This window comes from Phascolarctos cinereus, unplaced genomic scaffold, assembly GCF_003287225.1.
Source record: "Phascolarctos cinereus isolate Bilbo 61053 unplaced genomic scaffold, phaCin_HiC Scaffold_4;HRSCAF=312, whole genome shotgun sequence".
NCBI lineage: Eukaryota > Metazoa > Chordata > Mammalia > Diprotodontia > Phascolarctidae > Phascolarctos > Phascolarctos cinereus.
The window spans coordinates 618,162,629-618,188,616 of NW_027555847.1; the positions used below are offsets into that span (position 1 = coordinate 618,162,629).

Below are 25,988 nucleotides of genomic sequence, written 5' to 3' on the forward strand. Positions count from 1 at the left end.
CCATAGTTCTCTCTATTACACCCGGATCTTCACAGAGTGGGAAGAGGCCTCAGAGGCCATCTAGTTCAACCTGGCTCTGAACATGAATTCTTTCCACAATATCCCCAACAAATGGTAGTCTAGGCATTGTTTAAGACCTCTCCAGAGCGAACCTACCACCTTCTCAGACAGCCAATGCCACTTTTGCATAGAATTGTTAGGCAGTTTTCCTTACATCAAGCCTAAATTTATTTACATAACTTTTACCTATTCCTGCCTTTTTGGGCCAAGCACTACTAGTCAAATCCTTCTTCCACATGACTGTACCAATAAAAAACATTATATGGGTAGAAGAAGCAAGCTCACTAAGTCAGCAAGGAAGCCAATTCAAGCAACTAACGAGTGGACAATTAGTGAGAATTGATCAGAAAGGAAAGGGAAGCAAAACAACAGAACCAACACCACTAATAATGATAACTAATAAAGACATAACAAAAGTAAGAACTGGCTGTGAATTAAGACCAGAGCACACATAACCAATAAAAGTTCAGATGCATAAACTTATTTATGACAAAACAACTAGGAAGAGACTTTGAATTAATTGATGATGATGAAATAACAAATATTTTCAAATTCATGACATCACACAACCTAGAACCAACCATGAAAAGCTACATAGAAACTTGGGGAAGAGTCCCAAAATGAGAGGAGAAATGAACAGATCCTCACATGCCTACAAAAGCAGCAACAAGGGGCAGCTAGGTGGCTCAGTGAATAGAGCACTGGCCCTGGACTTAGGAGGACCTGAGTTCAAATCAGGCCTCAGACATATGATACTTACTAGCTGTGTTACCCTAAGTCACTTAACTTTTGCCCCATCAAAAAAAAAATGCAGCAACACCAGAAGAGAGCTCAGTCTTTCACTTCCAAGATTGGCAACCAAGCTGGGACAGTGAAGCAGCAGACGATGAGGACTTCAAAAACAGCATGATCGAGATGTCCATTGACTGGACTGAGTTCCTAGAAAAAGATCTTGATGTCAAACCTTTAAGAGACCTTGAGAAGGTAAGTTACTTTCCACATTAAACTAACTATATAAAAGTATAAGAAAACTAAATATGTACTTATTATTTTAGGCTGGGTACCATCAGGATACAACTATCTGGGACCTGGAAACACACTTGAAGCAAAGGAACCAGCCAACGCAACTGACAAAGCAGCAGAAGAACATGATGAAGGATATTCACAACTACCAGTACAAGGCATAAATCTATACATCTTTCATTACCCAGCAGATGACAAATTCATAGAACAAACCAAACAAGCAACTGACCGGGGTAGAAAAGCAGCAAACAATCTTCAAAGTAAAGAAAGCACTACTACCAGAAGCACCAATACCACCAAAGGTAAAAAAAAAAATCAAACTCTAATGACAGATACTTCAAAAGTTAGAAATAGACCTACACAAGGAAAGTTAGAAAGCAACCACCAAGATACATTTTTATAAACCAGACAAGAAGAAAAACAAAAAGACTGTCTGCCACTAACACAGAAACAACAGAACAAAACCAAGAAAGTGACTCTGACATATAAATGGCAGGAACAGCAACTAATATGAACAATGCTGGAAACACTGAGACACAGGGTGGATCTGGAGGAGGTGGGGGGTGGGAGTATCAACTGGGGATTTTATTGACACAACTGAACAGAAATTTGAAAATGAATACATAACCATAATATGTCACACTAGTAGGCAAATATATTTAAACATGCAAGAACAAGAATGCTATAGTTACCAAAGAGTAGTAACTACATTTGATAAGCCATATAGAGGATGGCAAGATAATAGTTATGGGCAGATACTAACACCATGGTCTTTAATCGATTGTAATGCATGGGGTGTTTGGATGAATCCAGCAGATTTTCAACATCTAAGAACAATACATAGTAAATTTAACCTTGTATCTCTAGAACGAGAGCTATTTAACCTAGCAATTAAAACAGTTACAGAAACAGGACCAGATGCAGCAAAAGTAAAGCAATACAACAATGATCTTACAGCAATTATGCCAGTACGTGAGGACACAAACAACGTAATGCCCTGGGGATCAGATAGTGGCTTACCAACACTACTTATTAACATCACTTCCCTCACATGGGAAACCAACCAACTAAAACAATGGGGCTACTACACAAATTTCCTAAATACATTTGATAAAGGAGATGCACAGAAAAACCCAAAAGTAGCACCAGGAACAGAACACTCACATTGGCAATTCCTAACTATTGAAAATTATATTCCAACAGAAATGATGAGAACAGGAGATCATTTGCCAACAGGAATATATCACTTTAAAACAAAAACAACCAGATTAACTGCAATCTGGCAAGAGCAAAAAAAAAAAACTAGTAAGAACACAACAAATAACACCAACATATAATTCAGGTCAAAATGCTACAATGAAAGATAACATAGGATGGAGAGTTGGTAGCACAGATCCAAACCAATTTGCAGAATATGACAAAGACAATTTAACTGTGGAAAGAAATTTCCAGAATGGGCATTCATAACAGGTAGAGAAAGATCACCGGTACAATCAAGACCAGTAGGAACAGAATTAGGAAATACAACAGAAAGTAGCAATAATGAACAAAGAATAATATATTATTACAATCATGGAGCAAAACCAGGTGACCCAGAAAAATTGTTAACAGACCATGAATGGGCTCAAAACCAAGGAGCAGAGACAGGAGAAGGTTGGAGACAAGATAAAATAACTAACCAAGATGTCACAGGTGACCAAGTACATACAGATATAAGTCCACTAAACACTTACATTCCATGGACAGCAGAAGATCCAGGACCAATGTATCCTTGGGGAACTATATGGGACAAACAACCAGCTACAATGCACAAACCACATCTAAGAACAATTGCACCATTTACATGTGAAAATAATCCTCAATGGGGGGGGCAGAACCAAGATGGCTGAGTGAAAGCAGTGACTTGCTTGAGCTGTCCTCCAAACCCCTCCAAACACTCATAAAAAATGGCTCTGAACAAATTCTGAAGCAGCAGAACCCACAAAAAGACAAAATGAAACAAATTTCCAGCCCAAGACAACCTGGATGATTGATCAGAAAGGTGTATCGCGCCGGTGTAGGAGCGCAGCACAGCGCAGCGTGGTCACGCAGACCGCAGCGAACCTGGAGCAGGCCTCAGAGGACTGAATTGCAGGCAGCTGTGGAGGTTTCCAGACTCCTCAATCCACCAATGCCAGAGACAACTTAGAAGGTCAGTGGGAAAAGTCTGTTTCTGTCGGTGCTGAGACAGGAAGGTGGGGTTTCAGCTCCATTCCCCAAGAGCGTGGCCCTGAGGGGGGGCAGCTGCTTTCCGAGCTTCCGGCCCACAGACTGAAGGGGAATCCAGTGGCTGATCAGACAGGGATTGCAGGGATCCTTTGCCAGTGCTGAGGAAGGAATCTCTTGCTTTGCTCCTGTTTGGATCTGGGTCACAGTTCTGGGCAGCGGTACTGGGATGAGGAGGAACGCTGGCATGGTAGAGCTTGGAGTGACTGTGGAGAGAAACCCTTCCTCACAGTTACAGGACAGAAAGGAATATTTGTGGTCACAGACAAGGAAAGGAGTAAATACCTCACCACTTATACCACCTTGGAAGAACTGAAAATTTACAGGTCCCTACAAGTATCTCTGAAAACAGCTGTACAAACCCCTGAAGCTTGGGACAATACATTCTCCACTTTGGAAGCAGACTTTTACCTTAACAAAGAGTTTAAAACTCAAGTAATTGGCTGGGATCATGAGCAAGCAGCGCAAAAAGAGCCAGACCATAGAATATTATTTTGGTGAAAAAGAAGATCAAAATATACAACCAGAAGAAGACAACAAAGTCAAAGCTCCTACATCCAAAGCCTCCAAGGAAAATATGAATCAGTCCCAGGCCTTGGAAGAGCTCAAAAGGGATTTTGAGAAGCAAGTAAGGGAAGTAGAGGAAAAAACTGAGAGTGATGCAAGAAAATCAAAAAACAAGTCAACAGCTTGCTAAAGGAGACCCAAAAAAATACTGAAGAAAATAACACCTTAAAAAATAGCCTAACCCAAATGGCAAAAGAGGTCCAAAAAGCCAATGAGGAGAAAATGCCCTAAAAAGAAAATTGGCCAAATGGAAAAGGAAGTCCAAAAGCTTACTGAAGAAAATACTTCCTTAAAAATTAGAATAGAGCAATTGGAAGATAGTGACTTTATGAGAAATAAGACAGTAGAACAAATCCAAAAGAATGAAAAATTAGAAAACAATGTGAAATATCTCATTGGAAAAACAACTGACCTGGAAAATAGATCCAGGAGAGAGAATTTAAAAATTATTGGACTATCTGAAAGCCATGATCAAAAAAAGAGCCTAGACATCATCTTTCAAGAAATTATCAAGGAAAACTGCCCTGATATATTAGAACCAGAGGGCAAAATAGAAATTGAAAGAATCCACAGATCTCCTCCTGAAAGAGATCCCCAAAGGAAAACTCCTAGGAATATTATAGCCAAATTCCAGAGTTCCCAGGTCAAGGAGAAAATATTACAAGCTGCCAGAAGGAAACAGTTCAAGTACTGTGGAAACACAATCAGGATAACACAAGATTTAGCAGCTTCTACATTAAAGGAGCAGGGCATGGAATATAATATTCGGAGGGCAAAGGAGATAGGATTACAACCAAGAATCACCTACCCAGCAAAACTGAGTATAATCCTTCAGGGGAAAAAATGGTCATTCAGTGAAATAGAGGACTTTCAAGCATTCTTGATGAAAAGACCAGAGCTGAATAGAAAATTTGACTTTCAAATACAGGACTCAAGTGGAACATGAAGAGGTAAACAGGAAAGAGAAATCATAAGAGACTTATTAAGATTGAACTGTTTACATTCCTGCATGGAAAGATGATATTTATAACTCATGAGACCTTTGTCAGTATTAGGGTAGTTGGAGGAAAAAAATTATATGTATGTATATGAGATTAGATAGAGGGCACAGGGTGAGTTGAAGATTAAGGGGTCATATCTGGAGAATAAAATTAAGGGATGAGAGAGGATTATACTCAGAGAAAAAGAAAGGGAGAGGTAGAATGGGGTAAATTATCTCACAAAAAAAAAAAAGAAAAGTCTCTTACAGTGGAGGGGAAACAGGGGAAGGTGAGAGGGAATGAGTGAATCTTATTCTCATAGGATTTGGCTTAAGGAGGGAATAACATACACATTCAATTGGGTATGGAAATCTGTCTTACCCTACAGGAAAATAGGGGGAGAAGGGGACAAGAGAGCAGGGGGATGATAGAGAGGAGGGCAGATTGGGAAAGGGGGTAATCAGAAGTAAATACTTCTGAGGAGGGACAGGGTCAAAAGAAAGAATAGAATAAATGGGAGGGCAGGATAGGATTAAGGGAAATAGAGTTAGTTTTTCACAACATGTCTATTATGGACGTGTTTTGCATAACTGCACATGTACAACCTATATTGAGTTGCTTGCCTTTTCAATGAGGGAAGAAGAGAGAAAATTTGAAATCTAAAGTTTTAAAAACATATGTTTTAAAAAATGTTTTCACATGCTACTGGGAAATAAGAAATACAGGAAATGGGGTACAGAAGTCTATCCTGCCCTACAGGAAAATAGAAGGGGAAGGGGATAAGAGAGGGGAGAGAGATAGAAGAGAGGACAGACTAGGGGAAGGGATATTCAGAATGCATGCCATCTTGGGGTGGGAGGAGGGGGGAGATGGGGTAATTTTGGAATTCAAAAACTTGAGGGAGTGAATGTTGAAAGCTAAAAATAAATAAATTTATATTAAGAAGTTAAAAAATAATAATAATAATCTTCCAGGTCAAATACTTGTTAAACTTACTCCAAACTGGACAGATGATTTTAATGATAAAGGAGTTTCACAAAGCAGAATAATAACTTATGCCACATTCTTTTGGAAAGGTAAATTAGTACTAAAAGGAAAACTTAGAACTCCACAGCAATGGAACATGCACACTTTCCACCAAGCAGATATAAGTAATGGAAATTTCTGGAACTTTGTATCAAGTCAAAATGGAGTAATGAGAATACCATTCATGGAAGGAATAAAAGTAGCTCATATAATGTTTTAGATAGTTACTTACTAAATAAAGCATATTATATGTATATATATTTAATAATTTCATAATCAATAAAGTTTTTAAACTAAAACAAGTGTCTCTGTCTATTGGAAAGTAACTATGCATCTGCTTTTATTAAGGGTGGGTGGGTGGGAACGGCCTATCTAGGCCCATTATTACAAGTTACTTAAATTTAAGTAACCAAGTTGCTAGCACTCTCTCACCATACTATTGCTCTCTGTGAAAATACACTTTATGCCTGTTGCCTTTCCCTAATAGGTTCTGGAACTTCCATATTGAAAACAACTGGCAGATATATATGTGTGTATATGTATATGTGTGTGTGTATATATGTATATGTATACATATGTCAAAAAGTTATTTATACGATCAGTGAACTATAGCATATTTTCAGGGAGGAATTGAGATTTTTAGAACAGTCCTCAGCATATTATAAAGCTGCAGCAAGATTGTGTTTTAGACTAAAATGGATGCAGCACCTGCTTAGCACAGACTGATCAAGAGAAAGGCAATGCAGTATTCCCCCAAATCTGGTTCATGCAAAATCTAAATGTAGCCTAAAACTTCTCTCAGTAAAAGAATAACAACAAATGTGACCAAGATAGAGATTAGGAATAAAAATAAACAAAACAGATTTGAACTGGAAGAAATATAAAAAGTCTTTCACATAGTAAATTGGTATCAATATGGTGATTTTGCATAATTATTTTATGTATATTACATTGCAATATACATCTATAAGATATATCCTAAAAGATTTTATTGTGGACCTGTATGACCAGAGAAGGAGGTGGGACAGTTATGTAAAGAGAGTATAAGATAACAGATAGCCCAAGTTCTGCACTGATATCCACGAAAAATTAAAAGAAGCAGAGAAAAATCCTTGAATATAATAGGCTATGCCTGTATGGAAGGTTTTTTTAAATGGGCAAAAATAACTGAACATGATGAAAAAGCACAGAAGGATGAGAAGATGGAAAAAAATATCAATTGTAATTAGATGAAGGATTCATTTAAATACTGGAGTATTTTGTCGGTGGAGAGGTTTCTTTCAAAGATCTTTTCTTCTTATTTTAGAATTATCATCTATAAGAGCAGTCTAAAGAAACTCCTTACTCATTAGTTATCAAATATTTTGTTTTTGCCCTCACCACTGACATTAACTAAGGAGCTGTCCTCTTAAAAATTTATTATACAGGGGAAAAAGACTTTACCATGGTCTCCAACAAAGATGACATTAACACAACGATGTAGTTTCAGTTGTTTCAGTCCATCCATTAACTGTCCCACAGTTTTGTCAATTTCCCTCAGAGGATTTGTCATCTGTAAAAAATGTTGAAGAACAACCAAGTCAGTTCTTGTCTCTCTGCTTTCCTTTTCTTATTTCTCACTGATCTCCCTCCTTAGAAAATTCTGGAGTGTAACCTTCTGTATCAAGAGGCAGAGCTTTGGCTAGGAAGATTTTTTCTCACTAATTATTAGAGAAACTAAGGCTAATTACTTCATGGTAACTCATATATATGTATGTGTGTGCATAAAAATACACACACACACGAATTACTAAGAAGGAAGCATTTTTTTTGCTTTTAAAGATGTTCTGGCTCTTGTTGTTTGTTAAAGTACAGTTTTTAAAATATGATCTTTTAAGGATGAACAGAAATAGTCAAACATTTGAAGCTCCTAAGGGACCATGAGAGATAGGAACCAGGGAAAACAAGATCAACAAAAGAGAAGAGTAGGTTCTTTTAAAGATGTTTCAGCACCAAGGACAGCACATGGCACATAGTAGGCACCTAAGGCTTACTGAAATGAAGATATTCCAAGAATGATAAGTGTTTACTTTGATACCAAAGCTTTCATCACTTATTAATTAGGACATTATCAATACAATGGTATCCATACAACTTTCCAAAGATCTTTAATATCATTTTCATGAAAAGAAAGGAAATTCAGTGATTACTAATAGTGGAAGATTTTCTAAAGATACATAGTATAATCATTTTGACATGCAAATTCTTTCTGCTTTATTTTGAAAAGAAAATGTGCGCCTTAAGGGTCACGGTGTAGTTGATGGTGTACTGGACTTAGGAGTCAAGAAAAGCCAACTATGAATTGGGCACTTAACTTTCTAAGTTTCTATTTACAGATGACTGAAAATGAAGAGATTAACCTAAATGACTTCTAAGGTCCCTTCCAGCTCCAAATCTATGACTCCATAAGCAGTTTCAAACAAAAGTAAATCTTTGGTTTGTTTTATATGGGTTTTTTTTTTTTGGTTTATCATATTGAAAAAAAAACTCAAAGCCCACTTCTCTGAAGAATGTTTTCAGAGGAAAAGGACCCCAATCTGATCCCCTGCCCTACTGCTTCCTTTCAAAATTTTAACCTGTATGTACACAGGTCTGGCTTTTTTTAACTTCAACTATTAAATAGAACTTTTTTCAGACAAGTTCTTAAACATATATATGATAGTATGTTTTACAAATTTTACTACTTAGCTAAACTTACACAACTTTTGAAATATCAAAAGATATCACATGGATATCATCTTCATTCAAATAATACACTTACTTGATATTACCTAAAAGCTACATTCTATTAGTATCTCCTTAGATGAACTAAGACTTCTCCTCATCCAGTTGCACTGGGAAGATTTAATCCTTCACGATGAGATGCAGCGTCTGAGATTCTGTTCCAAAGCAAATGTCACTGAAAGTTTCACACTGAACACTGAGGAAAGAACTCCAGATACTCCCAGATGTTCTGACTGATAATGTCCTTCTGAGAAAACCCTGCCTGAAATTGTTGTCTAAAGAAAAAGGAATTAAATAGAGAGACTGGCAAGTCCCTGTTGCTGCCATCAATAGCAATGAAGAATTCTTCCCTCCAAAGAGTGCCGAGAATACAGACCTAGATAAACAGGACTAAGTTTGGACTTTGCTGTTTATGAGACACTAACTCACAAGAAGTTTGAGGTTATACGCACAAACAACAACAAAAAGAACCTTTTGTGCTATTTTAGATGTTCTGGCAATGTAGGTATTACCCATCAATGCAAGATTACACCAACAATTCTCTTGTTTACTCTTTATTGCTGTCTCCACTTTTCATGTTCTAACCTGAAAGTGTGTTTGGTTACAAAGTTGCCAAATGATTCAAGCCAACTGTTTTAAGGAGTTTTCTCCTTTTGAGGTCAAACTATCCTTGCTGTCTTCCTCCTTCCCTCGCTGTTAGAAAGATGTCGTTATTTAGGATTGAGCAAGTAATAATTTTCTTTGGAAAGAAAGCTTGGAAAGTCCCTTTTGTCAGAGGACCTAAGTCAGGGCAAATTATGAAATGCTTCAACTCAAAGAAATAGTTTTCTGAATATGTTTTTTTTTTAATTCAGATGTAAAACTATTTTTGGTAGAAGCAAGGTGGTGATGGGGAGAAGCATGCTTTTCTAGATTGATGGGCATTCAGAAAGTCCTTCAAGAAAGCTTTTCATCATATCCATCTGAAGCAGGAAGACAGGCTCATGTACCAGACTCTTTGGACCCTGAAAGCCAAATGGACCCTGAAGATTAAATGAAACTTTGGGCAGACTCCCCAACCAGGAAGTAGCACCACCACTCTAAAATTCTAAGGTACCAAGGAGAGCCTTCATTCTGGCCTTCCTGGCATAAAGCTTTGGAACAATAGGTCAACTTACTTTATCCCGACGGGCTTCCGCAGCATAATGGGCCATCCTATGTAATTTTCTTCTTCGTTTCTTTGGAGAAGCAACTGGTCTTTCCTGTCTCCTCTTAGGAGTTAGCTTCCTCTTAGGTCTCTTAGCCGGAGTAAGAGGGGAGCCATAACTACTCTCCTGTACTGGCGGAGAGAGATGTCTGGACTCAGAAGAAGCCTGTCACCCCCAGGGGGCAGAGAGTACAACTAACCCTTTGCCATTTGGTGTCAGCAGAGTCTTGGCCAGAAAGAAAAAGCCTTCTTAGACAATAAGGAAGTTGGTACAAGGGACAATTTAGGGACCTTTTGCAGAGAGGAACCCCCTAAATTGTTCTTGCTGGCAGGGTAGCAGCTTTTGCACTAATAGCATGAGTATAAAGGGAATTTGTAATTGAAATGAACTTCGGGAGCCCATTTTATGAATAAACACCCATGTGGGTTTATATTAGCAAAGGAGGCCAACTTTACAGAGGAAATCATAGGGGAAGTTAGAGAAAGAATTCCTCAATTGGTCGTATCAATTAGCTGATATTTCACAGCCTGTGAAAGGTTCCCTTAGTTATAGAGAATGCCCTATCTCTGGGTAACTGGTTTATCTGGGTTCTGAGTTTTTTAAGTTCCAAAATTTTTCTTTTGACATTAGGGAAATTCTAAGAGAAAATCATTAGGCCATATGGAAAGCACTGTGGTACAATGGAAAGAATACTAGATTTGGAAACAAGAGGACCTGGCTTCTAATCTCACCTCTGCCACCTACTACCAGCATCATCTTAAAAAGTTACTTTGCCTCTCTTGGCCTCAATTTCTTCCTTTATATATAAGAGGGTTAGATTAAATGATCTCTAGAGTCCATTCTAACTCTAAATCTATGATCCAATAGGCTAGGGCCACATAGGATTGGATCCACTCTGGGATCTAGTAGGTACCTATCATGAAAATGGTCACTTTTATTGGCAAGCATCAACAAAAAATATTCCAAGTGTGGAATTAGCCATAGAGGCAAAAAAGTCAGTTCTAGTCTTAAGGAAACCTTGAGATAAACTCAGTACAGCACATCAGAACCACAGGATTGAGAATATGTCACTGCTATTATAACCTCTGTATCTGAACCTTAGATGAAGGAGTTCTAGGTCTAAGGCTATCGCCAATCATTTTATAACTACTCTCCATAACTCGACTCTTGGAGTAGCTAACTTTTGGAGTAATAACAACATTTTTAATATACTATAATGTCTCCTTTCAAATTGGGGAAATCCAAAGAACAAAATCATTAAGCACTTTTAATTTCTGATGACCCCTGGAGGAAATAATCTACTTAAATATTTTCTACCAGAAACTACCTCCTTTGAGGACTTTGGAGGAAGGGGAGGTCAGTGGAGAACAGCTGTAGAAATCTGTTTTTGAGAATTGAGAAAACAATGATAGCTAAGTGATCTTTTGGGGCTTCTAATCACTAGAGTTAAAGTGGACACCCTTCTTTGTCGGTGCTACAAAAGTGAATTTAAAATGCCATTTATTTTAGGATGGCCTAGTTGATCTTGGTTGGGCTGGTCACAGAGACATTTGAATGCAAGAAGGGAGAAGGGAGAAGGGGAAGAATAATGTTAGTGTATCTAGGGAGGCAGGGGGGATCTGCCATGCTAATTCATCATTTTCAGGACAAGCATTGCAAAAGGAGATTCTGTTGGCCACTCATCCCTCTCATGGTTGGAGCTTTTGGAAGGCACAGCCCCATAGACCTCAGTTTTTTAAAATGCTTCAAGCTTTCAGGCAAGTCCAAATGAGAAGAGTAGCAAGAAGGAAAAAGAGGAGTTTCCCATTTCATGGTTCCCAAAAACATTCAGCAAGAGCTCAAATTTGCCCATCAGACTCCAGGCCATTTGCAAGAGACCTAAACATTCTGAAGACTCCCAAGAGTCATTCCAAGACAGCATGTTAGAGGAGCAGCAAGAATAGGTTTTAGTTGGAACAAGTTTTCGTCCAATGATTACGTTGCATAAGTTTCCTCTTTCGAAAGTTAGAGGGAGAAGAAAGCTAAGTTCTCATTAACCAGCCATTCTCTAGCCTGACTTGAGAAGAATTAGCCTAAGGTTATTGAGAGTGAAGACAAGGGAGGGCTATTGGCCCCTCAAAAGTATGCTAGGCCATCTGAGGAGGGTAGTAACTAGTCAGCCAAAGCTCTGCCTCTCGACCTGGAAGGGCAACCTACCAGAGTGTCACTGAGGAAGCACAGAAGGTAAAAGAGAGATCGCAGAAATCCAAAAGCAAGCACATATCTGAACATTCACCAGTACACTGTGAAACCAGGAGCAAAACCCTATTACAGGAGTATGAAGTTTGATAGGATAATTAAGTATCTTTTTCATGGAAAGCTTGATACCTATAGTCAAACAAAGTGCCGACTTGAACTTCAAAAATAAGCAAATTGTATTTCAGGGTGTTTTTAACCAGACATAACTTCAAATTCATTCTCCATGTCCATTCCTTTACTTTAAAACACAAAATCATACCTTACCTCATAAAAATCCTTCAGATCATCAGTTCCTTAGATGAACCACACAATACTTTTAAAAATATATTATGAGAAGACAGCATTCATTTGCCATAATCTTGAGCCCAAAGCATATATTCAACAGAAGAGAGATTTTGCTGAGTTGTCTTAGTTGCTCATTTTACATGAGTAAACTTCTTACAAGTCTTTGCATCTCCTTCATTTATTGAACTATCCCTTAAAATATAGAACTAATAATCCAACAAGAACCATTCTTATCCAATTAAATACTAGGAGGCCAAACAAGCCTCCAATTGTATTTGTATAGATGGTAATCTTAGTCATTTCTCATCTAAGCTTCATAAGAATGAGGCAGCCTCCTATTGAGGGAAGAGCCTGGACCGGCTGCAATCATGAAATCTGGAAGCCACTTACTTCATAACCTTGCACAATTCAACTGACCACTTTGACATTTGGTTTCCACATCTGTAAAATGGGGATAATAATACACTCTTCTACTATATTAGAATATTCCTATACTATACAATGTGAGCTTGGTTTAATTCATAGCATTCTCATAGAATATCAGAGACTCCACTGGTCTCCAATAATGAACATTTTCAAAGTGACTGGAAACGAAGTTAAAATTTTAGATTCTTACAAAAAAAAAATCTCACAACTTTAAGTGAAGAGGGGTAGAACACCATAAATATATCACATTGGTTAGATTTGCAAAATCCACAGAGTTTGGAAAATGTCTATACTGAAATGTCAGTATAGAGCATCATTTGACACTAATGTACCACCTAAAAATATTCATGGGAAAATACTCTTACGATTTGAAATTACATTGATAGACTTTGTAAAAGAAAAAGTCTACAATCAAAATTCCTGGATACCTACTAAAAGGAGAATGGCACAGCTCTCAAATAGATTAATTCCAATTTAAAATTGTCATAAAAATGATTTTGTTCCTCTTAAAAAAGAGTTTCAGTTTTGGTTACCCAAGTACAGCCATTCTTCATCAATGCCTCCCTCTTCTACTCTTGCCCCTCAGTCCAAATCACTTTGCTCCAGCAATTCAACAGGTACGGGAGTGCTTTGCACATAGCAGGCATTTAACAAATATTTATTGAATTGGATTGAAAGCTATGGTGTAGTGGAAACACCAGACTTCACATTAGAAGAATTAGGTTGGAATCCCAGCTTTGCCACAAACTAGCCATTTGGCCATCGACAAATCATTGAACTTCCCACACTTCAATTTCTTCATTCATAAAATAAGGCTAATATGTACCCTATCTACCTCACATGGCTTTCATGAAGCTCAAATGAAATTGTGTATATAAAGGACTTTTTAATTCTAAGGGGATAGGTACCAAACCTAAGATTTCACTAGATTGGGGAACTCTGTGGTGAGGAAGTTCTCTCTGCCAATGCAAGTAAAGTATATTTTCTGTAACTAAGTCACTGAGATATTCAGTGAATTGTCCAGGGTCATAAAGAAATGATATCAGAGGTTGAATGTGAACCTAGCCTTTCCTTGTTCCTAGGCCACTCTCTATACAATGTTACAAATTTCTCTAATTGTATAATTGTGAACTATTATTACATTTTTATTATCAGACTCAATCTTTGAAAACTTTCCCTAGAGAGCATTTTTCAAGTGTCCTTTTCACCTTCACATTCCTTTACATTCTAAATTCAATGATTAAAAGCACTCATTTCCAAATCATATACACGGTAGCACAGAGGCAATGCAGTGTATTGGACAAAGTCTGAACTCAGAGCCAGGAAGATTTGGGTTCCAGTTCTATCCTTGACACTATCTTTGTGACCCTGGGTAAGCCCAACTCTAATAGATGAGTTGTAGGTGGAAGGAACCCATGCACTGGGAGTTCCCTCATGATGAAGAACTTGTAGAGCTTTCACATATTTAAATATATGCATCATTCCAGGTATCATTACCCACTTTTTAGAGTACCAATTTTTAGACCTGTTTTTTTATTAACACAATATGATCCAAATTTTCTCTTTATGAGAGACAGACATCTTAAAACCTAAGCCAAGTGATCTTGATTTTTCAAATGTTTTTGGTTATAAACCAACAACAGAGATACACTACTCCTATAAATCTACCATGTTCCTTGGCCTAAGAAGTGAATCAGGTATCACAAAGAGAGAACAGAGAGTAGTCCAGTGATACCTGTCCCTCTCAGGCAGATTATGAATATACTAACCTCAGGGCCAAATGGGCCATATTTGTGTCCAGCTGCATCTGGCTGCTCAGAATAGAAGGCGTAGACAGAAGGCCTACAAGAAAGATTGGGCATCAGACTCTCTCTCCCAACCCAAAGCATACCAAATGTCCTCTCATGACCCAGCAAAATACCCTCTCAAATGAAGTTAATTAGCCTTCCAACCACTGTTTCTATTATGGAAAACTCATGAGTTTTTCTTCCTTCCATCAGTTCCCGCTCCTCCCCACCCCCACAGCACAATTTAGCAATTAGTCACTCTATAACTTCATTAAGTTATCAGAATACATGTGGTGAAGGGCACCAGCAACATTCAAGAGAGTACATAGCCCAAGGAAAACCCATATGGACTATGGGAGCTGTATCATGTAAGAATTCTTTATTAAAATCACAATTAATTCTTAACATTACCTCAACCCTTAGGGTGCTGCTCATACATTTCCCAAAGCTCCTGATTTATTTAAGCTGGGTTACAATTAATAGGATAAACAGTTGATGTTAATCCATGAAATTAAATGTTCTTTGATAATTAAAGCTTATTCTATCCCTCTTAAGGAACCTGTGACATGGTTAAGATTAAGAGCCACACAACAATAATACCAAACATTGGCTAGAATCCTGGTTTAATGTTCCATCTAGTTTTCCATGTAATTCAAATCTAAAATGGAAATTTACAAGAAAGAGAGAAAAATGGAGGACAAAAAATTACCTTTCATTATCTGGAAGGGTAAGCCACTGCAGTATTGTTAATATTCTTCGCTCATGAGGGATGACGCTAGAGTTCAAAGATATACACAACACATATAGTTAATGTAGAATTACAGAAGGAGAAAAAAAAAACCTTGAAATAGGATGACTTTTTATGTTGCCAGTCGGACAAGCTGATCTTATTTGTCACAATCTGTTTTCACTTGGCTTTGGTAAAAATCCTCTTTCATATTAATGTTTAAATTCGTTTCCATTTGCCACGTTCTACATTGCTCAACTTCTGCCACAGAACACCAAGGTTGGAAAATGTGATTCATGGTCAAATTAAGGAACCTTCTTGATCAACATGTAGTCTAGAGAGGCAATGTGTAATGGGAGAGACAGCAGCAGGCTAAGAGTAAGGAGATCTGGGCTATAGTTCCAGGTCTGCCATTAACTATCTGTGTGTGTCCTTGGACAAAACATTTGACTTTTCTGGGCCCCAGTTTCCTCATCTCCAAAGTTAGAAAATTTGACTATGAGATTTTGAAGATGCCTTAAGGAATGCTCTCTCCTTTACAGGGAGTATGGCTATAATTATAAGACTTTGGAAAATAATGCAGTTTTCCTCCATATTGGCTACCTTACTCAAACTAAGAGCCTGTATTGAACTTTATACCTTTAAGAGCCTGCAGTAGAATGTAAACAACTGAAGGGCAGAGAATGGTCTGTTTCTTGTCCATATATCCCTAGTGCTTATGCACATGGTCAACAAGCATTTCTTAAGTGCCTACTATGTACCATGCACTGTTCTAAGTTCTGAGGGTACAAAGAAAGGTAAAAGAGAGTACCTGCTGTTAATGAGCTCCTGGGCATAATAGATTAGTTGATTTCAATTTCATTAATATGACAGTATTTTAATGTATAAAGAAATACAATAAAGAGTCCCAGACTCCCTTTTTATGTATTCAGATCTGGAAAATATCATATTTCTTAGTGGTTGTTCCAATCCAAGAGGAGAAGCAGCCACAGGGGCTAGAGAAATATAAGCTGAAAATTCAGATAGGAAGGAAGGAAGGAAGGAAGGAAGGAAGGAAGGAAGGAAGGAAGGAAGGAAGGAAGGAAGGAAGGAAGGAAGGAAGGAAGGAAGGAAGGAAGGAAGGAAGGAAGGAAGGAAGGAAGGAAGGAAGGAAGGAAGGAAGGAAGGAAAGTAGAGAGGGAGGGACAGAGGAAAGAAACAAAGAAAGAGGTTTAACTGCATTTGCTTTACAAAAGCAAAAGAAAAAAGACACCAATGTCAAGTTGGTTTACCCTTTTAGGTTTCAATCTTTTAATCTATTAAGTGACAGTATTGAACTGAATGATCTCTGAAGTCCCTTGAAATTTGAATTTTAGTCACTTAATTCCTTGAATTCTTCCTGGTTGTTACCATCACAGGCACCTCTGTGGGAAGATTACTTAACTCCAAGTTCAAGCACACTCTGACTCCCTTCTTTGGAGTGTGGCCTTCTATGTTATATGCTAGATTTACTTAGAGATCGAGATAGTGAAATGATGATTAATCTTTAAGCTAAGTAATTCCATAACACAAGAAATTCACCCTATCTGAACATGAATATTACATATTTTGAATTCCTTTCTAACTTACGCATAGACTTTAATCTGTCTCCACTGTAATTCAGTTTAGTGAAATAAGTATGAGATATACAAATGATGGCAGAAGTAACCCATTTGATTCTATGAACTCTGACAAGTTAAAAGGAATTGTATAAAACATATAGGTTAAATGCATTTAGTACCTCTTATAAGATCCTGTTTTCAGATCCAGAAAAGTAATATTGGTAGTATATGTACCCAGAAGACTACTTTTATTAGAATTAGAATCTTATTGCAAATAGAGTGATTCCAAAATCCAACTAATAGAGTAGAACATTGGAACGTGGAGAAAATAGCACAGGATAGAGACAGAAGACTTGAGTTCCATGCCTAGCTTTGTGACTGACCAGCCTCATGACCTCAGCCAAGTCATTTTACTTCTCAGGTCTTCTCAGAGCCCTTAACTGCTAAATAAGGGGATTAGACTAGATAATATCTAAGGTCTCTTCAAACTCTAAAATTATATGACTCTTGCATTTTAGACAATGTGTGAGATGCCCATACACGCCCCAAAATATGGTTCCTGCCCATTAGAAGCTTAAAAGCATATGCCCAACAAAGACAAAACAGCCCCAAAGAGTTTTGTTTATCCAAACAGAAAGCTAAGCATACTTTAATGTCTGTTTTATTTTCCCTTAATTCAATACAATGTTAATGCTGAATTTGGAAGTATAGGGGAAGGATGGAAAATCCATATAGTAGGGTGGCAAAAGATAAAAGAAATAGTGAGATAAAAGAACAGAATGAAATTTTAAAATTTGGGAATAAGGTATATAAGGAAATAAGGTAAAAGGATCATAGATCTTGAGCAAGAACAGATCTTCAAGTTCATCTTGTCTAGCCCATTCATGGCATAGAAGAGGAAACTAAAGCTAAGAGAGACATTAAGTGACTTTCACAAGGTCACACACAGAAGAGCCAAGACACAAAATCATGCCCTATGACCCCCAAATTCAGCACTCATCCCACCCTGCTGAAGAACCAAGACATCTCTTCTCGTTAAGGTTCAGAGGCAGAAATCTTAAATTTAAAGAAAAAAGTTCAGTAGAGATATGTTCAACATGGTATACCTAAGTAAAGGTAACCAACATATCCAAAATATTCAATATATAATGGATGACGCTGTCGCAAAAGTCTTAGTGAAGCTTAAGCTTACTAATGTCTTGCTATGGTGTTTGTACACCATAAGCTTTAATAAGCTTAAATTGCACTAAGACTTTTGGGACACCCTGTATATATGCTGCCATGATGGTAAATAACAGACACAAGCCAGCCAGACAGCCACACACACACACATACACACACACACACACACACACACACACACACACACACACACACACACACAAATGTATTTAAAAGGCTAGAATCATACTACATTGAGGTAGTATGGTATAGTGGATAAAGAAACAGCCTTGGAGTCAGGAAGATCTTATTTCTACTCCTTCCTCTGATACATACCAGCTGTATGACCTGAACAAGTCACCAAATTTTCGATGCCTATAAGCAATTCTCCAAGACTAGAAGGAGAAGAAAAAGTACTCATCTACAGTGGTAGGGGAAGCTCATCGTCAGGAACTCCTTACAATCATGATATCAAAGGTTCAGTAGAAAAAAAAAACAGTAGACTGTGAAGTTACGATACCTACCCTACATAGTAAATGGTCACTCATCAATAAGTACTTATAAGGAGTCTACTATATGCCAGACACTGTGCTAACCTCATGGAATTGCAAGGTTTTTAAGAATCAAATAATATCGTGGATGTAATAGGGCTTTAGAAAATGTAAAATAGATTTAAAACAAATTGTACTACATCACTATTAGGGAGGAACCAAGTATATAGATAGATAGATAGATATAGATAGAGATAGAGAGAGAGAGAGAGAGAGAGAGAGAGAGAGAGAGAGAGAGAGAGAGAGAAAACATATATACAGAATCCAAGAAATGATGGTGTCGGCAGACATTTATTACAGTTATCATGTCCAGTTCAACAGAAGAACTTGAGGTCGTAGTAGAGAAGTCCCAGATGTTAAAGAAATCAAGATGCCATCATTTTAATGATTGCAAGGATCTATCTCTATGGGCCAAAGGGCATTAATATTGAGACACATGACTCATTCTTGTGAGCTGCAAAGAAAGATGAGCTAATGTATACAAATAACTCACATTCATATGGCTCTTAAAAGCTTACAAAGCATTTTCCCCCATCAACCATGTGAGTGAATAGTGCCAGGGTTATATTACAAATGAGCAGACTTCGGCTCAGTGGTTTGCCATGGGCAACACAGCTAATGAGTATCAGAGCCAGGGCACAGACTCAGCTAGAGTCTTCTTCCACCAAGACCAATGTTCTTTCCACTACTTCACACTGCCTGTCAATAAACGCATGTGGTCTGTTTGTCCAAGAACTACACACAAGAGTAGAAGGTAGGTACTTATGGGCAAGACAAATATTTTCTCCCTTCAAAAGAAACAAAGAACCTGTGAATCACTCATGAATAGATGAGCGTCAACTATCTTTATAGAGATTCCAGGGAGAGAAAACTACAGTAGCATCTATAGCTATAAGGGATCCCACAGGCTATTTAATCTAACCTCTGTCATTTTACAGTTAAATAAACTGAGGCCCAGAGAAGTTAAGTGACTTGCCTAAGATGACCCAGATAGTGTTAGAGATGGGATTTGAACCCAGTCCTATAACTCCAGATTCAATCCTCTTTCCACTATACCACATACTTCATAAATGGAAACTAATTCCATGTTAGGGTTTAGAGGGAAGATGCCCAAGAATCATTCTGGTTCATAAGTTACAAGTAATAAGACTGCTTCCTTTCATTCTCCCATCTAATTTAGACCAATCTAGGGACAATCATGCCCTCTCCCACCCAAAGCAGAATAAAGAAGCAGATAGCATACTGCTTTTATGGAATACTCCATTAAATAAAACAAAACATTCAGCAGCTATTATGTGCAAGATGCTGTGCTAAGTAGAACTTCCGCAACCTGTGTGATTCAAAGGGTCCTCTTGTCTTCAAGTAAAAAACTCTCTTGAGTCAGCTTTTGGCCACTATACCCATACCAGCACCTGAACCTCTTTCCTGAGCAAGGGTGTTGCCTTTTTGTTTTTGGCTGATGGTTGGGCCTTTTGAAGATCAAATGAGATCACAGATGTAGCAGGGCTTAGAAAAGCATAAAATGCTATACCAGTGAAAGGTATCATTAAATCAAATTGTACTGTTACTGTTAGGGAAGAGACTGAGAATAATATTGAGAATCCAAGAAATGACGGTGTTGACTTTACCTTATACACTTAATTTCTTCCCCTCCCTTCTCAATGTACTGTGTTGCTAAGCCACCCACAGGCAATTGTGCTTATAGAAATGAGTTCTACTTATCATAAGAGCTCTTCTGGAACAGAGAACACTGATATGTCCAAATTAGGGACAGGAATTCATAACCAAGGATCCTTTATAAAGAGCCTGGTGGTAGGTGGCACATGGCTGGTATCTCTAGACAGTTTCAGAGACCACCTGAATATTAAACTGAGGCCAAAAGCCCACAATACATTTCCAAGTTTAGTTAACATTCATTCAACACTTATTGATAAAACACCTATAATGTGCTAGGCACCAGGGTTACAAACACAAAAACAGAATCATCTTTGCCCTGAAGGAGCATGCATTATACTAGGAGGAAATGACATGTGCACAAATGAGTTATTACTGAATGTATATAAAATACTTTCAAAGCAATTTCATAGGGAGCAGAGTACTAACAACTGATGGGGATGGGGGGAGGAAAAGGATTCAGAAAGGGTTCACTTAAAAGGTGGCGCTTGAGCAAAGCTTTGAAGGGAGGTAGGAATTCCCAGATGTGAGAGACAAGAACATTCCAGGTATGGAGGGACAATCTGGGGAAAGGCAGGGAGTTAGAAAATGGAATGTCATGTACAGGGAACGGCTAATAGGCTAGTTTGGTGAGAATGTAGAGCACATGATAGGGAGTAATGTGAGATCAATGTGAAAAGAAAGGATAAATCCAGACCAGAACCTTGAGAAAGACTCCCCTTTACTTTATGCAGCACAGAAACTTTGATGTGGGCTTTGCTGCCCCTATGCAGCCAATAAATGACAAGGCAAACTCTGAAAAGTGTCTCCTGGGCCTGAGGGTACTTTAGGACTTTAGGGATAAAATGTGAGATGATACTCATGATGGACAAAATGGAGTCCATTCCAGTGAGTCTATCTTTGAGGGAACCCATTTAACTTCCTTGCCTTCCTCCTAGGCTGGTAGGGAGTACCCTGGACTCTAACTGGCAGCAACATGTGGTGGAAGAGGTGGGGAATTCAGTGGCAGAGCCTTGTCTAGAGTTCGTTAGCTGTACGACCCTGGCCAAGTGACATAATGACTTGGCATCAGTTTCTCATCTGTAAAAAATGGCAAAAGCTGACCTAAATATTCTGTACAGCTTTCCTAGCTCCAAAGTTCCATGATTTTGATTAATCTGGAGAAGTAAATGGTGAAGGATGATTTTAATAAGAAGAAAGCACTGGGTTTGGAGTTAAAAGAACGTGAATTGAAACTGAAATCCTTACTCTGCCACTTAATGGTTTTCTGACCTTGAACAACTACTTCACCTTACTGATCCCCAGCTTCCTTATCTGTGTTATTAATAATAGTATTAATGAGATTTAATATGTTTAGTGATACTTATAATGTGATTTTATTTGATCTTCACAACCCCTGTGAGGCCAGTGCTATTATTACCCCCATTTTATTTTAGATGAGAGAGGCTAATTGACTTGCTCAGGATCACACAGCTAGTAAGATTCTGAGGCAAGATTCAAATTCAGGTCTTCCCAACTCCAAGTCCAGTACTCTAGCCGCTATGCCACCTAGTTATTAATTGTTGTTGTTGTTGTTGTTGTTGTTGGGCATCACTGTTCAGTCATTTCAATTGTATGTGACTCTTCATGACTCCATTTCAGGTTTTCTTGGCAAAGATGCTGGAATGGTTTGCCATTTCCTTCTGCAGTTCATTTTTCAGATGAGGAAACTGAGGCAAACAGGGTTAAGTGGCTTGCCCAGGGTCACACAACTAACAGGTTTCTCAAGCTAGATTTGAACTCACAAAGATGAGTGAGTCCTCCTGACTTCAGGCTCAATACTCTATCCACCGCACCACCTAGCTGCCCTAACTACTGTTTAAGGACATAATAATGTTTTCAGTAGCCACTCTCGCTGGGGACTGGTGAGAGACAACTAAGATAACAAATGTAAATGAGAGGCATGATAACGATGTTGATTTAAATAGCTTATGACTTATCTTCGTGTGGAAAGTCATGATCATCTGTGCTACAGTTGTACTGACGGAACAGCTGATTTCACAGCCTGTGTACTCAAGCTTGTTGAATGAATGAATGAATGAATGAATGAATGAATAGCAGACAGAACTTCCTGACATGAGAGAGTAAAATAAGCTATAGAGGAAAAGAAGCTCCCTCTTTCCCTATAGAAAGCTCTTGAAATGTTGTTGTAATACCATTCTGCCTAGAAGTAAGGGTCAATCTGGAGAGTGAGATTCCTTCCAAACAATTGAATGACTTGCCCAAGTTCTTACAGCTAATAACTATCTGAGGTAGGATTTGAACCCAGGTTTTCCTGACTTAAGTCTAGTCCTCTGTCTACCATATACCACACTGCTTAATAAATGTTTGTTGAATTCTTATTTTTATTTGGGAGAATCCCATCCCTAAACTGAACTGTAATCCTTTGATTTAGAAAAAAAAATGTCTAAGAATTCCCAGTATATAGAATGGAAAGGAAAAATAACGTGGAAAGTAAGAGACAAAATCATAGGCATCTTTGGAGCACAACAGCTACCTTCTTGAAAGGTGCCAGAAGGGGGTGGAGAACACTGAGATTCAAAACCCAAACACTGTGCCTTTTCAACTCACCCTTACACTTTTTCTGGGGGAGGGGGTGGGGACAGGGAAGACTTTCTGTATTAATTATGTTTCTGGCATCACTCCACTTTGCCAGGCAAATGCGCAGAGTAGAGGAAGAAGGGGCTCCTATAAGGATCCATTACAGCCAAGGGTTAAAAAAATATATAGTTCACAAGATTAAATTGGTAGATCAACATGCCAGTTAAGTTAAGCAGTGTCATATCCAATATACCCCATACTCATTCCTCATCTCAGGAACATTTTAGGGGAAAAAAAACCAAAACTTTTAAAGGGAACTTCTGTCCTAGATTCAGATCACCAAACCCAATTTCAATTTGACTCCTCAAAACTTAAAAAGCAACGTTTATTCCTGCAGTTAGAGAATATAGGTGGTGCCACTCTGGATTAACTTGAATTTGTGATTGCTTTCAGCACACCACTATTACAGAATAGGCAGATTTTTGTTAAGGCATAAACGGCAAAGGTGGTTTATAAAAAAAAATGGAAAGAACATCTTAGTGGGAACAAAATCCCAATGAAAGCTGAAACAGATTCCTTTTCTTACTGAGGAGCCTTTAAAAAAAATCAACATGTTGACACTTTTATTAGGTATGTTTCATCTTAGCATCGTTTCATAAACATTAACTACTAATCCTCCCCCAACACCTCTGGGGGAAGGGATTTAGCTCCATTTTCTCATTAAGGAAACCCAAGCTGAGTGCAGTGGACAAAATGGGGCTGGAACAGAGGTCTTCCTGGTCTCCTGTCTTGCCTTCCCCACCACCAGACCACTACTGAATTCCCAGCAGCTCAAGACCACACAAATGTTTTGAAGTCACAGACCAAAATAAATAAAGCATGTTGTAATATATTTATAGAAAATGATAATGCAAACCACAGTAAAAAAAAAAGAGAGGAAGAGAAATATACATTCCCTAGGTGGGAAATTACTAAAACTCTGTAAGCAGTGAAAAGAAAAAAAAAGCTTTGAAAATGATGTATGGAAGAAGAAAGATTTCGCCTTGCTTGTAACTTACTTTACCTTTAAAGAATGAATGAAATGACATGAATCAATGAAAGAAATCCTTAAATAACTCATTGGTGGTTCATCGGAAACCCATGAATGAAATGTTCCTGATGCTTTTTATATTCCCAAAATGAACACCACAGTGCAGAACTGAATTGCAGTGGTCATGAGAATCCAGCAAGTTAACATAGGTAAAGTACTCTGTATACCATAATGGGCTACATGAATGTTAGTTATTATTATTATTACCAAGAAACTGAATTCAGAATTTAATTCTACAGTTAGCCACAAAATAAAGGTCACTTACACAGACCAGAAGAATGTCCCAGCTTTCACCCCTTGCTTGATGGCTGTAATCCATATCTAATGAGGAAAATATAAGAGGCTTATATTTAACACATTCTGACTTTTGGCCCCCAAAGGAAAAACAGGCATTAAGATGCAATGTGTCATCTTTCTTACATTACCCGTCAACACAACAGCCCCTCCATCAATTTAACATTAAGTTGCAACTATTGCAAATGAATTCCAGATTCATTTCCATAAATACTATTAACATATTTTTGTTGAAGCTTTCATATAATGACTATTTTGTGGTATGATTTATTTTTATCTATTAGAATATAAGCACCCTAAGAGCAAGGTCTATGCCATATCTATTTTTGTATCCATAACTCACAGTGCTTTGTATGTTGTTACTGTTGTTGTTGTTCAGTTGTTTTTGAGTCATGTCCAACTCTTCATGACCCTATTTGGGGTTTTCTTGGCAAAGATACTGGAGTGGTTTGCCATTTCCTTCTCCAGCTCATTACAGATGAGGAAACTGAGGCAAACAGGGTTTAGTGACTTGCCTAGGGCCATACAACTAGTAGGTATCTGAGGATGGATTTGCACTCGGGTTTTCTTGACTCCAGACCTGGTGCTCTAACCCCTTTACCACCTAGCTGCCTCTTGCATGTAGTAGATGTTTATTAAATGCTTGTGGAATTTAATTTTTTTTATCTCTTTTCATCATAATTTTTTTTACCTGTATTTTCCAATAAATGTTTTGCATATGGGGGCTATGTGGCAAGGTCCTACCCATTAAAAAATTACTCATAACGTAGGTTTCCTTTATTGTTCAAAAGCTCAAAGACCACCAATTTAGCACCCATGTCAGGCTTTCTATGGCATTTGACTCAATGACTCATGCTTGCAAAAGGCAGTGGGCTACAATTGACAGATGACCAACTCTGCAGTCAGAAAACCCCGGTTCAAATCTCATCTTCATCACTTACTACCAATGTGACCTGAAACAAGTATAATGGAGTGGTTTGCCATTTCCTTCTCTAGCTCATTTTACAGATGAGGAAACTGAGACAAACAAAGGAGTCTGAATGCAAATCAAAATATACTATTTTCACTTTATTTTTATGGATTTTTTTGTCTGTATCTTCTTTCACAACAACTAATATGGAAATATATTTTGCATGATTACACATGTATATGTATATTAAACTCCTTACCATCTCAGAGAGGAGGGAGAGGAGGGTGGAAGAGAACTTGGAATGCGAAAATTTAAGAAGTATATGTTAAAAATTGTCTTCCCATGTAACTGGGATGAAAATAAAATATTATTTTTAAGTTTTTTAATTAAAAAAATTAAAAGCCAAGTTGGGATTCAACTCCAGGCCTTCAGACTAAGCATGGTGCTTTTTGACCTCTATTATGTTGCCTACTACATGCAAGTCTCTGTTTGCTATGTTCACGTCACTGAGCTAGGCACTAGATGGGATAAACTGTTTTAAAAGACAGTGGAAGCCATGAAGGAACTCACAATTTCATAGAGAAGTATATGAGTCCAAAGGACATAAGATCTGGTTATTATTACTGTGAAACACATTAACAATTTGAATGATGGGGATACTCTAGTTAGGTAGGATAAGAGTCTCAGGGATTGCTATATTCAAACTACAGTCAGCCTCCTGCATCAGAATCTCAAGAAAAAGAAATCTGCTTGGAGCAGTCTGAATTCAGCAAATTCTTTCTTTCAGTGGCCATACAGGGTGATTGAAGGTGAT

General features: G+C 37.9%; 1 protein-coding gene across 6 annotated transcripts in view; it reads right to left on the bottom strand.

Annotated features, from left to right (window-relative positions):
* Nucleotides 1-25,988, bottom strand: part of ENPP2 (ectonucleotide pyrophosphatase/phosphodiesterase 2) — a 190,918-nt gene that overhangs the window by 62,337 nt on the left and 102,593 nt on the right. For 4 of the 6 annotated variants that reach the window (XM_078153710.1, XM_078153709.1, XM_020975540.2 and 1 more), the window contains exons 9-13: nt 24,236-24,291; nt 15,317-15,382; nt 14,590-14,662; nt 9,842-9,997; nt 7,365-7,473 (exon numbers count right to left, since the gene is read on the bottom strand). In XM_078153710.1, the coding sequence (XP_078009836.1) occupies nt 7,365-7,473; nt 9,842-9,997; nt 14,590-14,662; nt 15,317-15,382; nt 24,236-24,291 (460 nt within the window). The remainder of the gene's footprint in view (nt 1-7,364; nt 7,474-9,841; nt 9,998-14,589; nt 14,663-15,316; nt 15,383-24,235; nt 24,292-25,988) is intronic. The other 2 variants (XM_020975536.2, XM_020975538.2) reach the window with 1 other exon arrangement.